Here is a 15,719-nt window from a genome sequence, read left to right as displayed (position 1 = left end):
CGAACTGCCGGAACGTGAAGAAGGGGAAGGAGAGGAGACCCCAACGTTCAGCCACTGGGGGGCGCCCCTTGTGTAAGTAACGAGTTGTCGACTCCTCCCGAGTATCTTTTTCTGGCTGACTTGACCCGACCATGTCCGTTCGTTCTCATCATCAGGGTCGAGATTTGGAGAGAACCTCAAGTGTCCCTGGGGATCAGTATTGTGGGAGGACAAACCATCATAAAGCGCCTGAAGAACGGCGAGGAGCTGAAGGGGATATTCATCAAGCAGGTGCTGGAGGACAGTCCGGCGGGGAGAACAAAGGCGCTGAAGACGGGTGATAAAATTCTGGAAGTAAGGGCAAAAAAAAAAAAAAAAACGGAAACTAAGTAAAAAAAAATAAAAAACTAGCAGCGACTGTAGTTAAATTGGTTAATCAATTACAATTTTTCATTTTTAATCCATTATTATAGGACGGCCATCTTACCTGAGCTGTTTATTCACAGCATTTAGAGATTTGCTCTACAGTAAGCTCCATGGACATAGGCAGCAATAGACAGGAGCTGTCTTATTCACATGAATGGGATATGTTACTGGGCCTTCTCTGTGACCTTTTAATAGGTCATTCCACAGGGAGGAGGAGGCTGAGCTGTGAGCATCATCGGTTGTCTTCTCTATCTATTGGTGTCCCCCTCAATCCCCCCCCCCCCCCTCCACGATCTCCCACAGCACCCAGTGTTCTAAACAAACACGGATTACCTGCGGCAGTGGTCGTGATGTCACAGCCATGCCCCTCGTGATGTTATGCCACGCCCCCTCCTATAGACATGAATTTAGGGGGCGTGGTGTGATGTCACAAGGGACATAGTTGTGACATCACAATAACAGCCTTTTGGCTTCAAGCATTCTGAAGAAATTGTTCAGAATGCTGGAGCACCGGAGTACCCCTTTAAGCGTCCATTCATATATCTGCCTACGTTGCAGATTCCATCACGTTAACATTACTCCATGCAGCGCAATTTCTCCATGGCAGACACCAGGGGATCCCATTATAAGTCATTGGGGTCTATCAGGTGCTATTGGTGTCTATGGGTATGTTCACACTACGGAATTCCCGTGGTATTCAGTGATCAGGATTCTGCGGTGTGAACTTAACATTAGTGTGACTGGGTCTCCGCGAGACCCGTTCACACTGCAGAATTTCAACGACGGACAATTCTGCCGCAGAAATTGTTCAGCGCAAAGAAAGAACATGTCAATGGTGCCTTGCGGCCCTAGCGCCGGAGTATTTTTGCCGGCGGCTGCCAAACAGAAGCTCCGCTCACTGAATTAAGTGAGCGGAGATTCCGCAGTGTGAACGCAGCCTAACAGATCCACCATTTACTTCTCTTTTTCTTTCAGGTTTCCGGCGTAGATCTGAGAAATGCTACACACGATGAAGCCGTCAACGCCATTAAGAATGCAGGAAACCCCGTTGTCTTCGTCACACAAAGCTTATCAGCTGCTCCCCGGGTGAGAAGGGAATGGCGCCCGTGCACATCTAATGAGGGGTTGTACAGGATTAGAAAATAAAAAAAAGTGTTCGCTTTCCACACAGCACCACAGTAGCCTACAGGTTGAATTTGGTAGTGCAGCTAATTCAAACAAAGCGGAGCAGCAATACCAGACACAACCAGCTGTGGCGCTCTTTAAATATCAGGATGCCTGAGAGCTGCTGTAAAGCTCACAATGGTACTAGACTTGCTAAACAATGGAAACTATTGTCTGCATCGGAATGAGCAATTAATTTATAATCAATACTGTTTGCACAGTTACGGTACTTCGTTTTATTCTAGATGCATTAAAGAGACAAAAACTTCAGGTGAACTTGTCCCTGTCTGACTGTAATTGTTGGCTCTGGTGTTTTTCAGCTTTTGTCTGTTGTGAAACCTTCAACCAAGGGGGGCGCAGAGTCCAGACCAGAGGTAAATAATAATGATTGTTCTTCAATATACTGTAATTACATTGTTCTCTTAACATTTATGTTATTTTTTTTTGTCATATGTTAATCCTTTTATGTAATTTTCTTTGACCTTTTGAAGTTCTGGACTATTATTATATTGTACTGATCCAGAGTTCCTTATTATACCTGTATTATATCCTGTATTTTACTCCAGGGCTCCACTCACTATTCTGCTGGTGAGGTCACTGTGTACATACATTACTTATCCTGTACTGATCCTAAGTTATATCCTGTATTATACTCCAGAGCTGTACTCACTATTCTGCTGGTGAAATCACAGTGTACATACATTACATTACTTATCCTGTACTGATCCTAAGTTATATCCTGTATTATACTCCAGAGCTGTACTCACTATTCTGCTGGTGAGGTCACTGTGTACATACATTACATTACTTATCCTGTACTGATCCTGAGTTATATCCTGTATTATACTCCAGAGCTGCACTCACTATTCTGCTGGTGAGGTCACTGTGTACATACATTACATTACTTATCCTGTACTGATCCTGAGATATATCCTGTATTATACTCCAGAGCTGTACTCACTATTCTGCTGGTGAGATCACTGTGTACATACATTACATTACTTATCCTGTACTGATACTGAGTTATATCCTGTATTATACTCCAGAGCAGTACTCACTATTCTGCTGGTGAGGTCACTGTGTACATACATTACATTACTTATCCTGTACTGATCCTGAGTTATATCCTGTATTATACTCCAGAGCTGCACTCACTATTCTGCTGGTGGGGTCACTGTGTACATACATTATATTACTTATCCTGTACTGATCCTGAGTTATATCCTGTATTATACTCCAGAGCTGCACTCACTATTCTGCTGGTGAGGTCACTGTGTACATACATTACATTACTTATCCTGTACTAATCCTGAGTTATATCCTGTATTATACTCCAGAGCTGTACTCACTATTCTGCTGGTGAGATCACTGTGTACATACATTACATTACTTATCCTGTACTGATCCTGAGTTATATCCTGTATTATACTCCAGAGCTGTACTCACTATTCTGCTGGTGAGGTCACTGTGTACATACATTACATTACTTATCCTGTACTAATCCTGAGTTATATCCTGTATTACACTCCAGAGCTGTACTCACTATTCTGCTGGTGAGATCACTGTGTACATACATTACATTACTTATCCTGTACTGATCCTGAGTTATATCCTGTATTATACTCCAGAGCTGTACTCACTATTCTGCTGGTGGGGTCACTGTGTACATACATTACTTATCCTGTACTGATCCTGAGTTATATCCTGTATTATTCTCCAGAGCTGCACTCACTATTCTGCTGGTGAGGTCACTGTGTACATACATTACATTACTTATCCTGTACTGATCCTGAGTTATATCCTGTATTATACTTCAGAGCTGTACTCACTATTCTGCTGGTGAGGTCACTGTGTATATACATTACATTACTTATCCTGTACTGATCCTGAGTTATATCCTGTATTATACCCCAGAGCTGTACTCACTATTCTGCTGGTGAGATCACTGTGTACATACATTACATTACTTATCCTGTACTGATCCTGAGTTATATCCTGTATTATACCCCAGAGCTGTACTCACTATTCTGCTGGTGAGATCACTGTGTACGTACATTACATTACTTATCCTGTACTGATCCTGAGTTATATCCTGTATTATACTCCAGAGCTGTCCTCACTATTCTGCTGGTGAGGTCACTGTGTACATACATTACTTATCCTGTACTGATCCTGAGTTATATCCTGTATTATACTCCAGAGCTGTACTCACTATTCTGCTGGTGAGGTCACTGTGTACATACATTACATTACTTATCCTGTACTGATCCTGAGTTATATCCTGTATTATTCTCTAGAGCTGTACTCACTATTCTGCTGGTGAGGTCACTGTGTACATACATTACATTACTTATCCTGTACTGATCCTGAGTTATATCCTGTATTATACTCCAGAGCTGCACTCACTATTCTGCTATGTACATTTTATATTTTTATCACACCTCACATTAATGATTACTAATGAGCGCGGTGTCTTCCGCTTTGTGTCTCTTGTACTAACAGTTTTAATCATTAGGATATTTTCTGTGCTGTAATTATCCGAGTTGTTCTCATCTATTTGTTATTTTTATATTTCATTTTTAATGATTTTTTTTTAATTATTATTATTTCTATTTGTGTTTTTTGTTTTTTCCTTTTGCTGCTCGGCACCTCGGAGGCTTCTCCAGATGGCGCTCACTTTTTAAGTAAACAAGAACTTATTCAATTAAATAATTTCCCAAAGTGCCGCATTGATATTCAGCGTCCGCCTCCGGTCCCCGGTAATTATCATCTCTAATCAGCCGTCTGATCGCATGCCATTCATTGCTTAGCCAACGCTGGAGATTCGTGACTCTGTTACATTCCTTATACTTTTTATTTTATCGTTTTTAATTTGTTTGTTCTGAAGTTTTTGATCAGAAACTATTTTTGTGCTTTAGAACCTCAAAACTTCTTAGATGTTAATTAAGAACAAAAGTTGTATAATGAGGCTAGAATCCGGTGCGGTTGTATCATCCTTCGCAGGGTTAGGTTTGGCGGATGTGTGGCTGGGAGCCATAACAGTGTGTGAATTGGCACGGCGATGCTTGTTTGTGGCCCGTCGTCTGATGCAGGTTTGTTACCTGAAATACCAAGCAGCCAAGAATAAGCAACGCAGAATCGTGCCGGCCGCTGTTTGTTGTTGTTTCTCTCTTACCCATTGTGTGGTAGACGGGAACTATTCCAGGTATTTGGGTTTTGACTCTCCAGCAGGATTACATCACCGCTTCATGTTTCTTTAACCTCATTCTGGTGCCCATAGACCTGCATGGTTCCTCTTCTACCAGTGTCATGTACGGGCAGGGAACAGCGAAGCCCTAAATCCCCCACAGTCACTGTCCCTACCTATTGCCTATCCGCCCTAAGTGACGGATCGACAACCACGATGACAAACCCTTCCTGCTTAGTGCTGGGGCAGCGTTGTCAAAATAATAAAATACAAAAACAGGAGTCGGAGAACAGCCATGCCCCCTCCCATAGACTTGCATTGATGGGGCATGGTGTGACATCACGAGGGGGCGTGGCTGTGACATCATGACCCCGGCCTCTCGCACCTAGCATTCTAAACGAACGCCTGGTGATGCACAGAGATCGTGGGGGTCCCAGCGCCGGGACCTGCGTGATCAGGGATAAGATGTCTAGGTGCGGAGTACTCTGTGGTAGAGGGTGTGATGCAAAGGGCAGATGGAATTACCCTAGGGGCAGATGGCATTTACCCTTTGTATTTGTTACGCCAGGGCGTGGTTTATCCTCAATACCACTCGAAGGTATATGCTAGATCCTGGGCTAGGCACGGGACAATGACTCCGACGCAAAGTTCCGGACAAAGGTAGCTTTACTGAGGTTAGACAGTTGGTAAAGTCTATACAGTTTAGCCAGGGCCCAAGGAGGTGACCAGTGATGCAGAGTCCTTAAGGGCTTGCTGGGACTTGTAGTAGAGGTGGACAACTTAGTGCAGGCCACATTGACTAGACAGATGACTTTGACTTGACTGACTTGTGACTGACAAGACTGTGACTGTGGCAGGTTTGTCGCTTGTACTTGCAGGTTTGTAGCTTGTTGCTGCCGACTGGACTTGAGGCTCCTATGACTCTGGACACTTAGGCTCGACTTGACTGGACCTCAGGAGGAAGCAAGAGAGAGAGCAGAGGCTCCACCCAGGGCTTATATGGGGGAGACACTGGTGGGGTCCTATTGGTGACCTGGTCACTGATACCTCCTGGGTAACAATCACATGACAAATCACATGGTAAACAGTCTTAACGATACAACACTCTTGCATATAACATATGGATAGTATACAATTACAACAAACAGATGCAGGAGGGACCCAGGGGACAGTGCAGGAGTCTATCTGGCAGGGCAGCAAGGGTAGGAGGTAATACTTCCCATACTGGGCCACCACAACCCCTTTAAAATGAAACCCATAATGCAATGTTTCTCAACCGGTGAATCTCAACTACAACTTCACCTTCCCGTCTTTTTGTTGCACTTTCCAGTGTTTTTGTTGCGCCTTTCAGTTTTTGACCATTCGGATATGGGGTAATGGGTATTTGACCGTTCGGATATGGGGTAATTGGTATTTGACCGTTCGGATATGGGGTAATGGGTATTTGACCGTTCGGATATGGGGTAATGGGTATTTGACCGTTCGGATATGGGGTAATGGGTATTTGACCGTTCGGATATGGGCTAATGGGTATTTGACCGTTCGGATATGGGGTAATGGGTATTTGACCATTTGGATATGGGGTAATGGGTATTTGACCATTTTCAGGCCCTTCTGTCAGAGATGTTCCCAATGTTCTTATCCTGCGTATTAGTCTGAATTCGTGGCTGGTCTCGCTGGCTTTTTGTTACAACGTATTCCCTTTTTTTCCCCATAAGTGCATTTTGCTATTAGCAGCAGGATCGATTGCATAATTAAATAAATCCTGTTATTTGTGTCCAAATACATCCGGCCGTCCTGAGAGCTTATGATATGTGAAATACAAGACCAGGGCCATGGGCTTTGTAGTTTATTCTCCATAAAAGACACAATGTTCCATCCCGGCGACTCTCCAAGGTTTTACTGTGCCCACTGCCTGCGACTCTGCGAGGTAACCGACAACAATTTACGTGTATTTTTATATTATATTATTATTATTATTTTTTTAATACATTAGATTTCTTTTCTTATGGTAATGAATATTTAGTTGTCCCTGTGCATTAAATATATGTTTGGTTGGGACTGCGTGTATTGCTAGTTGTTTTTTTTCTTTATCTGGTCATTACATTTATTATTATTATTAATGTATTTATTTTTATTTATTATTTATTTTCTATTATTATTGTTTTTGTGTCTAAGGTGACTTTCACGCATAGTATTTTGCATCGGTATTAGAGATGAGCGAACTTACAGTAAATCGATACGTCACGAACTTCTCGGCTCGGCGTTTGTTGACTTTATCCTGCATAAATGAGTTCAGCTTTCAGGTGCTCCGGTGGGCAGGAAAAGGTGGATACAGTCCTAGGAAAGAGTCTCCAGCCACCTGAAAGCTGAACTGGTTTATGCAGGATTAAGTCAGCAAACGCCGAGCCGAGAAGTTCGTGACGAATCGAATTACTGTAATTACTGTTCGCTCATCTCTAATCGGTATCTTTAGACAACACCGGAATTGGATCCAAAACACAGAAATAGTGCAATTCTCTCCAGTTTTTCACTAAAAATACTGGTGTATGAATAAGACCCAAAAGTCTCTTTTTTTAGCACTAGGCTGAATATTGTATTTTTTTATTTTTTTATTTTTGTTAGTATTAAGATTATATGTATATTTATATGTATTGCATATATTTTTGGGTAGATTTTTTCAGCATTTGTATACATTTAGATTTCTTTATCATTTGAAGAATGTATTTTTTTTTTTAGGTTCTCTCTAAACATATATTCAGTAAGCAATATATATATATTGACCAAGTGTGTGTGTGTGTATATATTATTGATTAGCTGCATATTCAGAGTGCAAGTGCATTGGAGACATATTGCAGGAGATAGGAGGTAGGCTGGAGGTGGATACAAACTTAAAAAGGTCCGATTAGTTTGTTTTAACTTTTTTCCTCTTTAAAATGGCAGACTTGGTTCAGTGCATGGATTGTTGTGCATTTATTTCAGGTTCCACTCTTTGGAGGTTTGGATGCGGTCAGATCTGTAGACAGTTCTCCATACTGCAGTGGGAAATTGCATTTTTGAAATCTGAGATGTTTAAATTATCTGTTAAACAAACTCAGACTTGGACTGCTGCAATGCCTCTGCCACAGAGGACCCCTAGAAATGGCAGATGGGTTACTGTAGGTTCTGGGAGACTTAGAGTTGTGGATAGAAGACATATCCCACAGTCTGGTTCTCCATAATTCATTTGCAGCATTCTCAGAATGTAAGGGCAACATGGATATTGGCTCATGCACAGAGGATGAGGAACCATCGACTCCTATGTCTAATGTATGCAAGACTGCAGCCAAGGACAAAAAAGTTAAAGTGAAGTATTTTGGGTGATTCAATCATAAGAAGTGTGGAGCTTAAGGAAAATGGTTTTGTGAGATTTCTCCCTGGTGCTACTTATAGAAGACGTATTCTTAATATTGTTAAGCAAGCAAAGCAGGAAGGGGACGTGGATGTTCTTGTCCATCTAGGGACAAATTACCTGGCTTGCAATGAAGTATCAGAGGTGAAGGAATCTTTTATCACACTTGGTAATGATGTACAGAATTTTTCATCCACTGTTTCATTTACTGAAGTTCTGCCTGTGCATAATGTTCAGAATGATAGGCAGAGGCACAGTAAGGAGTTCAACTTATGGCTTAGTAAATGGTGTCAAGACCAAGGATTTGGATTTGTCTCATGATAGCTCTACTTGGAAAAGAAAGGAACTGTACAGAAAATATAACATTTATTTGTAAAAATTATGTGAGGTCTGCGGCAGGGCCCTTGTCGCAAACTGGTCACTAGATAAAATGGTTACAATGGTATAAAATGCTAAAAATATAAAATATACACAGTGATATTGCACTTCACTAATTGGACAATGAGACAATGAAAGTGGGGCAATGGGACTGTGCAAACAGTATCTGTTTAGTTATACTGTAAAGTCATATTATAAGAGCCAGGATTAATCCAGATGAAAGTGCATGGCAAAAAAGTTGATAATCCAATAAGGCATTGGATTGGATTATCAACTTTTTTGCTATGTACTTTCATCTGGATTAATCCTGGCTCCTATAATATGACTTTACAATATAACTAAACAGATACTGTTTGCACAGTCCCATTGCCCCATTGTCTCATTGTCCAATTAGTGAAGTGCAATAACACTGTGTATATTTTATATTTTTAGCATTTTATACCATTGTAACCATTTTATCTAGTGACCAGTCTGCGACAAGGGCCCTGCCGCAGACCTCGCATCATTTTTCCAAATAAATGTCATTATTTTATGCTATTTTAGACACGTTTTCTTTTTTCTCTCTCTCTTTCTTCTAATTTTTGACCATATATCTTTTACTCTGACCTAGCCTAGCAGGACTGCCTCCCCTTTTTACACTATTAGTACTCTTTCTTGGCACATGGGTATGTGCAACGCAGTATCCTCGGTATAGGTTTTCTCTTTTTACGTTGAGCTCCCACATTTTTTAATATATGTACAAAAAAGATGGTTTGCATCTATTTCTCAAAGGAACAAATGTACTCTGTGAACAATTCCAAGAATTTGCTAAGGAGTGTTTAAACTAGGGAGGGGGGGGGGGACAAAAGAGTAAAAATCCATGAGTCCAATTGCCCCCAAAATAATGCCAGAACATGTCAGTAGCTTAAGAAATGACAAGTCCTGTCTACAAATGCTCGCAGTTTAGGTAATAAAATCGATGAACTTGGGTCAATTATGGCATCTGAGAATGTAGATTTAGTGGCTGTTACTGAGACATGGTTTAATGAAAGTAATGACTGAGACATAACCATGCCAGGTTAAAGAAGAGACCGACAAGGCAAGAAAGGAGGAGAAGTGTCCCTTTATGTGTAAGATAGCATAAAATCTAACCTAATACAAGTTAGTGAGGCCAACATAGTCAGTTTAGGTTACGTTGCAGTTTGGTAATCAGACAGTAACTCGTGTAGGTGTGATATACAGACCACCCGGCCAAGTTAAAGAATTAGATGACCTACTAGCTGAAGAAATATCTAAAATGACAATGAAAGGAGAAGTTATCATTGTGGGAGACTTCAATCCTCTGGATATAAACTGGAAAACCAAAATAGCTAGTTCTGCCAGGAGTACAGATATTCTACGTTCCCTACTGGGATTATCTCTACAACAAGTGGTTGAGGAGCTGTAGGCGAAAGTTTGGGATCTAGTGATCACCAGTCAGTGTGGTTTAATATAAGAACAGTGAAGGAGTCACACCACACAAAAACAAAAGTTTTAGATTTTTGAAAAACAGACATTTCAAAAATGAGATTAGTCATAAATGAGTCCCTATCAGACTGGAACGGATTACATGGAGTCCAGGAGAAATGGGACTACTTAAAAGACGCATTATTGAAGGAAACAGAAAATTGCATTAGACTTGTCAGTAAAAGCAGAAAAGGGAAGAGACCACTGTGGTACTCAGCAGAAGTGGCCAAAATCATAAAAAACTAGAATTTAGTAATTATATAAAAAAAAAACAGAGCAATGAAGATAGAGAAATCTACAAGACTAGGCAGAAAGAGGCCAAGCAAGTTATAAGAACTTCTAAAGCGCAGGCAGAAGAAAAACTAGCTCAGTCTGTGAAAAAAGGGGATAAGACATTCTTCAGATATATCAATGAAAAAAGGAAATGAAAACAAGGAATAACTAAATTAAAAACAAAGGAAGGAAGGTATGTAGAAGAGAATAAGGGGCTAGCCGACTGCCTTAATGAAAGAAGGAAAAGGACCTCAATTAGGGAGGAAGACTAATGAATCGTTTGATGCATGTGTCTTTACAGAGGAAGAGGTTCTACGTTTGCTGTCTAAAGTGAAGACAAATAAGTCACAGGGGCCTGATGGGATACACCCAAAAATATTATAAGAGTTTAGTGGTGAGCGAGCAAAACCGTTAGCAGATTTATTTCAACAATCACTGGTAACAGGAGTCGTCCCGGAAGATTGGAAATGAGCAAATGTCGTGCCAATTCACAAGAAAGGTAGTAAGAAGGAATCAAGCAACTATAGGCCAGTAAGTCTGACATCAATAGTGGGGAAATTAATGGAAACCCTACTAAAGGATAGGATTGTGGAACATCTAAAATCCCATGGATTGCAAGATGAAAAACTACATGGGTTTACTTCAGGGAGATCATGTCAAACAAATCTTATAGATTTTTTTGACTGGGTGACTAAAATTATACATGGCGGAGGGGCAGTAGACATTGCATATAGAGATGAGCGAACTTACAGTAAATTCGATTCGTCACGAGCTTCTCGGCTCGGCAGTTGATGACTTATCCTGCATAAATTAGTTCAGCCTTCAGGTGCTCCGGTGGGCTGGAAAAGGTGGATACAGTCCTAGGAAAGAGTCTCCTAGGATTGTATCCACCTTTTCCAGTCCACGGGAGCACCGGAAAGCTGAACTAATTTATGCAGGCTAAGTCATCAACCGCCGAGCCGAGAAGTTTGTGACAAATCGAATTTAATGTAAGTTTACTCATTTCTAATCGCATATCTAGATTTTAGTAAGGCTTCTGACACTGTCCACATAGAAGACTTATCAATAAACTACAGTCATTGAGCTTGGACTCCATATTGTTGAGTGGATTAGGCAGTGGCTGAGTGACAGACAACAGAGGGTTAAAGTCAATGGAGAATATTCAGAGCAAGGTCTTGTCACCAGTGGGGACCTAAGGGATCTGTACTGGGACCAATATTGTTTAATATCTTCATTAGTGATATTACAGAGGGTCTCGATGGTTTTGGTCTTTTTGCTGATGACACAAAGATATGTAACAGGGTTGATGTTCCTGGAGGGATCCGCCAAATGGAAAAGGATTTAGGCAAACTAGAAGAATGGTCAGAACTCTGGACACTGACATTTAATGTGGATAAGTGCAAGATAATGGACCTGGGGCGTAAAAACGGGGGCAGAATATAGAATATTTGACACAACCCTGACCTCAGTGTCTGAGGAGAGGGATTTAGGAGAAATGATTTCAGAAGACTTAAAGGTAGGAAGACAATGTAATAGAGCAGCAGGAAATGCTAGCAGAATGCTTGGATGTATAGGGAGAGGTATAAGCAGTAGAGGGAAGTGCTCACGGATGTATAGGGAGAGGTATAAGCAGTAGAAAGAGAGAAGTGCTCATGGATGTATAGGGAGATGTATTAGTAGTAGAGAGAAGTGCTCATGGATGTATAGGGAGAGGTATAAGCAGTAGAGGGAAGTGCTCACGGATGTATAGGGAGAGGTATAAGCAGTAGAGAGAAGTGCTCATGGGTGTATGGTTAGTTAAGTATTAACTAAAACAGGAGAATTGTTGTCTCTACTTACTGAATATTGAGATAGATGTCGTGCAAAATTGTATGTTTTACATTTACATCTTCTGACATTTTACTTGTTATGTTTTTTGTGTGTTTTGCATTTTTCTTGTGGTTTTTCTTTTTTTTTATTATTTACTATTTTACATAAAACTGCATGTAAATGAAATGTACTGACTGATATATGAACGACTATTAAAGTCCTTCCCGACTTTGTCATATTCCTTATTTTCTGTAGAGCGTCTCTCCTGTCCCCACCGGCCCTCCACCACCCATGAAGTTGCCCCCTCCATATAGGGAGTCCCCCAGCCCCTTAACATCGAGGTTTGATCCTGACCTTGTGGACAGCGATGGTAAGAAATGATTGTGTTATATCTCACATCTATCTCCTATGTATTATTCTCATATCTATCTATCTCATATCTATCTATCTCATATCCATCTATCTATCCATCTATCTATCTCATATCTATCTATCTATCTCATATCTATGTATCTCATATCTATCTACCTCTTATCTATCTATCTATCTATCTATCTCATATATAGATAGATATGAGATAGATAGATATGAGATAGATAGATATATATATAGATAGATATGAGATAGATAGATATTTATAGATAGATATATCTATCTCATATCTATCTATATATCTATCTATCTATCTATTTCATATCTATCTATCTATCTCATATCTATCTCATATCCATCTATCTATCTATCTCATATCTATCTATCGCATATCTATCTATCTATCTATCTCTCTATCTCATATCTATCTATCTCATATCCATCTATCTATCCATCTATCTATCTATCTATCTATCTCATATCTATCTATCTATCTATCTCTATCTATCTATCTATCTCATCTATTTATCTCATATCTATCTATCTCTATCTATCTATCTCCTATTTATCTATCTCCTATCTATCTATCTTATATCTATCTATCTATCTCATATCTATCTCATATTTATCTATCTATCTCATATCTATCTATCTGTCTCATATCTATCTATCTCATCTCATATCTATCTCCTATCTATCTATCTATCTATCTATCTATCTATCTCATATCTCATATCTCATATCTATGAGATAGATATGAGACAGATAGATAGATATGAGATAGATATCTCATATCTATCTATCTATCTCTATCTATCTCATCTATTTATCTCATATCTATCTATCTCTATCTATCTATCTCATATTTATCTATATCTATCTCATATCTATCTATCTATCTATCTATCTCATATCTATCTATCTCATATCTATCTATCTATCTTTCTCTCTCTCATATCTATCTCATATCTATCTATCTATCTCTCTCATATCTATCTATCTCTTTCATATCTATCTATCTCTCTCATATCTATCTATCTCATATCTATCTATCTCATATCTATCTATCTATCTCATCTATCTATCTCATATTTATCTATATCTATCTCATATCTATCTATCTATCTATCTCATATCTATCTATCTCATATCCTCATATCTATCTCCTATCTATCTATCTCTCTCTCTCATATCTATCTCATATCTATCTCATATCTATCTATCTCATATCTATCTCTCTATCTCATATCTATCTATCTATCTATCTCATATCTATCTATCTATCTCATATCTATCTCTCTATCTCATATCTATCTATCTATCTATCTCATATCTATCTATCTATCTATCTCATATCTCTATATCTATCTCATATATATCTATCTATCTCATATCTATCTATCTATCTCATATCTATCTATCTATCTATCTCATATCTATCTCATATCTATCTATCTCATATCTATCTATCTATCTCATATCTCTCTATCTATCTCATATCTATCTCTCTATCTCATATCTATCTATCTATCTATCTCATATTTACCTTTCTCTCAGTCATGTATAACCTTGTGCATGTACAGTCTTCGGGAAGGTTTATTATCTTAGGACGGGTGTACGGAAATACTGAGCGCTTCTGATGACATCATGTCCCCTTCTGATTTCTGAAACTGTTCTTTATGCTTTTTAATACCAGTCACGGCTAATAGGTGGCACTGTGGAGCTATGTGTGTATGTACGTAGAATGTGAGGAGGCGCTGAGTGTTCTTCTGGCCTGTAATACAGCTGTAGCGCCCTCTGTGCTACCGTTTAGTAACTGCACTGTATGATTTTAGCAAACTGTCCTCGCAGTAATGCTTCTAATGGAGAACACTTAGAATATCCATCATCTCATTCTGTAGGTCTATGTTTCCCAACCAGGGTGCCGCCAGCATGACCGGACAGCCAACAGCTGGAGGCACACTGGTTTGGAAACACCGCTGTAGTTTTTACAGGAGTTGACCATGTTGTGTTCTGATATTTACGTTTAATGTTCCTTAAAGTATTAAAGAAGACACATGAGCTGATGTGGATCCATCAATGGCAGCTTGCTGACATAATAATAATATCATTATTATTATCCTTATTATTATTATCATTATTATTATTATTATTATCATTATTATCATCATTATCATCATTATTATTATCATTATTATTATTATCATTATCATCATTATTATCATCATTATTATTATCATCATTATTATTATCATTATTATCATTATCATTATTATTATTATCATTATTATTATCACCATCATTATTATCATCATTATTATTATCATTATTAATGCTATTGTTGTTATTATAATAATTATATTTATTTTTTTTGTGCTGCAAAGAGTAAAAGGAAAAAAAATCAGCCAAAGCAGCATTAGGCTAAAAAACAAACTCATCCTTTGGCATTTTTTTTTTTTCAACCTGAAAAAGAAGACATACCACAAAAAACTGACCTCTCATTTTTCTCCTCCATGATACAGTTTTTGTGGCAATTTATTTATTCATTTATTTCAAAAATAGACTTTTTAGGTTTTTTTATTTAGCATTATTTTAAATAGAAGTCACATGATTTTTTCTTCATGTGACTTAAGAATTTCTAAAGAACATGGCATTTTTTTTCTCTAGAATTTCCCTATAGCAGTGGGGGGGGGAATTTTTTGAAGAAAAAAAAGCCGTACCCAAAGCATGTTGCTATGTTGAAAAAATAAAAACAACTGATCCTAAAAACAACTACAGCTTTTCATAGTTCCCTAGTGACTCCCAGGCAGTTAACATTTGGCCCCCCAAAAAAATAAATAAATAAATAAACTGTTACAAAAAAAAAAACAGGATAATTTTTGGGGCAATTTACTTACACTATTGCTATACCCCATTTCAACATACTTGAGTCAATGATTATTACAAAGATTCTAGATTTCCACTGTGCTGACTGCAGAGAACAATATAAACATTTTCTTGGATGTGCTTCTTGTTTTTTACCACTAGATGTCACTATTGGAAAATTCATTTGAAATCCGTAGTTGTGAATGTTACGAAGATTGGTCTGATTACTTAATTTTTATTTATTTATTTTTTGCCGAAAATTATAATTTTGATTAGAAAACTTTGGATCAGATAATTCAAATTATGTGTAAAGGAACATTTGATTTAGGAACAGGTAGGTTTTGCACTTTTGCGTCTATTATTTGTGTTGGACTTTTATAGCCTGAAGCT

General features: G+C 38.7%; 1 protein-coding gene across 5 annotated transcripts in view; it reads left to right on the top strand.

Moving 5' to 3' along the window:
* The window catches only part of PATJ (PATJ crumbs cell polarity complex component), a 292,499-nt gene that overhangs the window by 128,863 nt on the left and 147,917 nt on the right, over positions 1 to 15,719 (top strand). For all 5 annotated transcript variants that reach the window (XM_056532909.1, XM_056532907.1, XM_056532910.1 and 2 more), the window contains 5 exons: positions 1 to 72; positions 156 to 333; positions 1,381 to 1,491; positions 1,890 to 1,943; positions 12,348 to 12,462. In XM_056532909.1, coding sequence (XP_056388884.1) covers positions 1 to 72; positions 156 to 333; positions 1,381 to 1,491; positions 1,890 to 1,943; positions 12,348 to 12,462 — 530 coding nt within the window. The remainder of the gene's footprint in view (positions 73 to 155; positions 334 to 1,380; positions 1,492 to 1,889; positions 1,944 to 12,347; positions 12,463 to 15,719) is intronic.

Source organism: Hyla sarda, chromosome 7 (assembly GCF_029499605.1).
Source record: "Hyla sarda isolate aHylSar1 chromosome 7, aHylSar1.hap1, whole genome shotgun sequence".
Classification (NCBI taxonomy): Eukaryota; Metazoa; Chordata; class Amphibia; order Anura; family Hylidae; genus Hyla; species Hyla sarda.
Note: the sequence above shows the minus strand (reverse complement) of the source record. Positions and strands in the feature narration are given on the sequence as shown.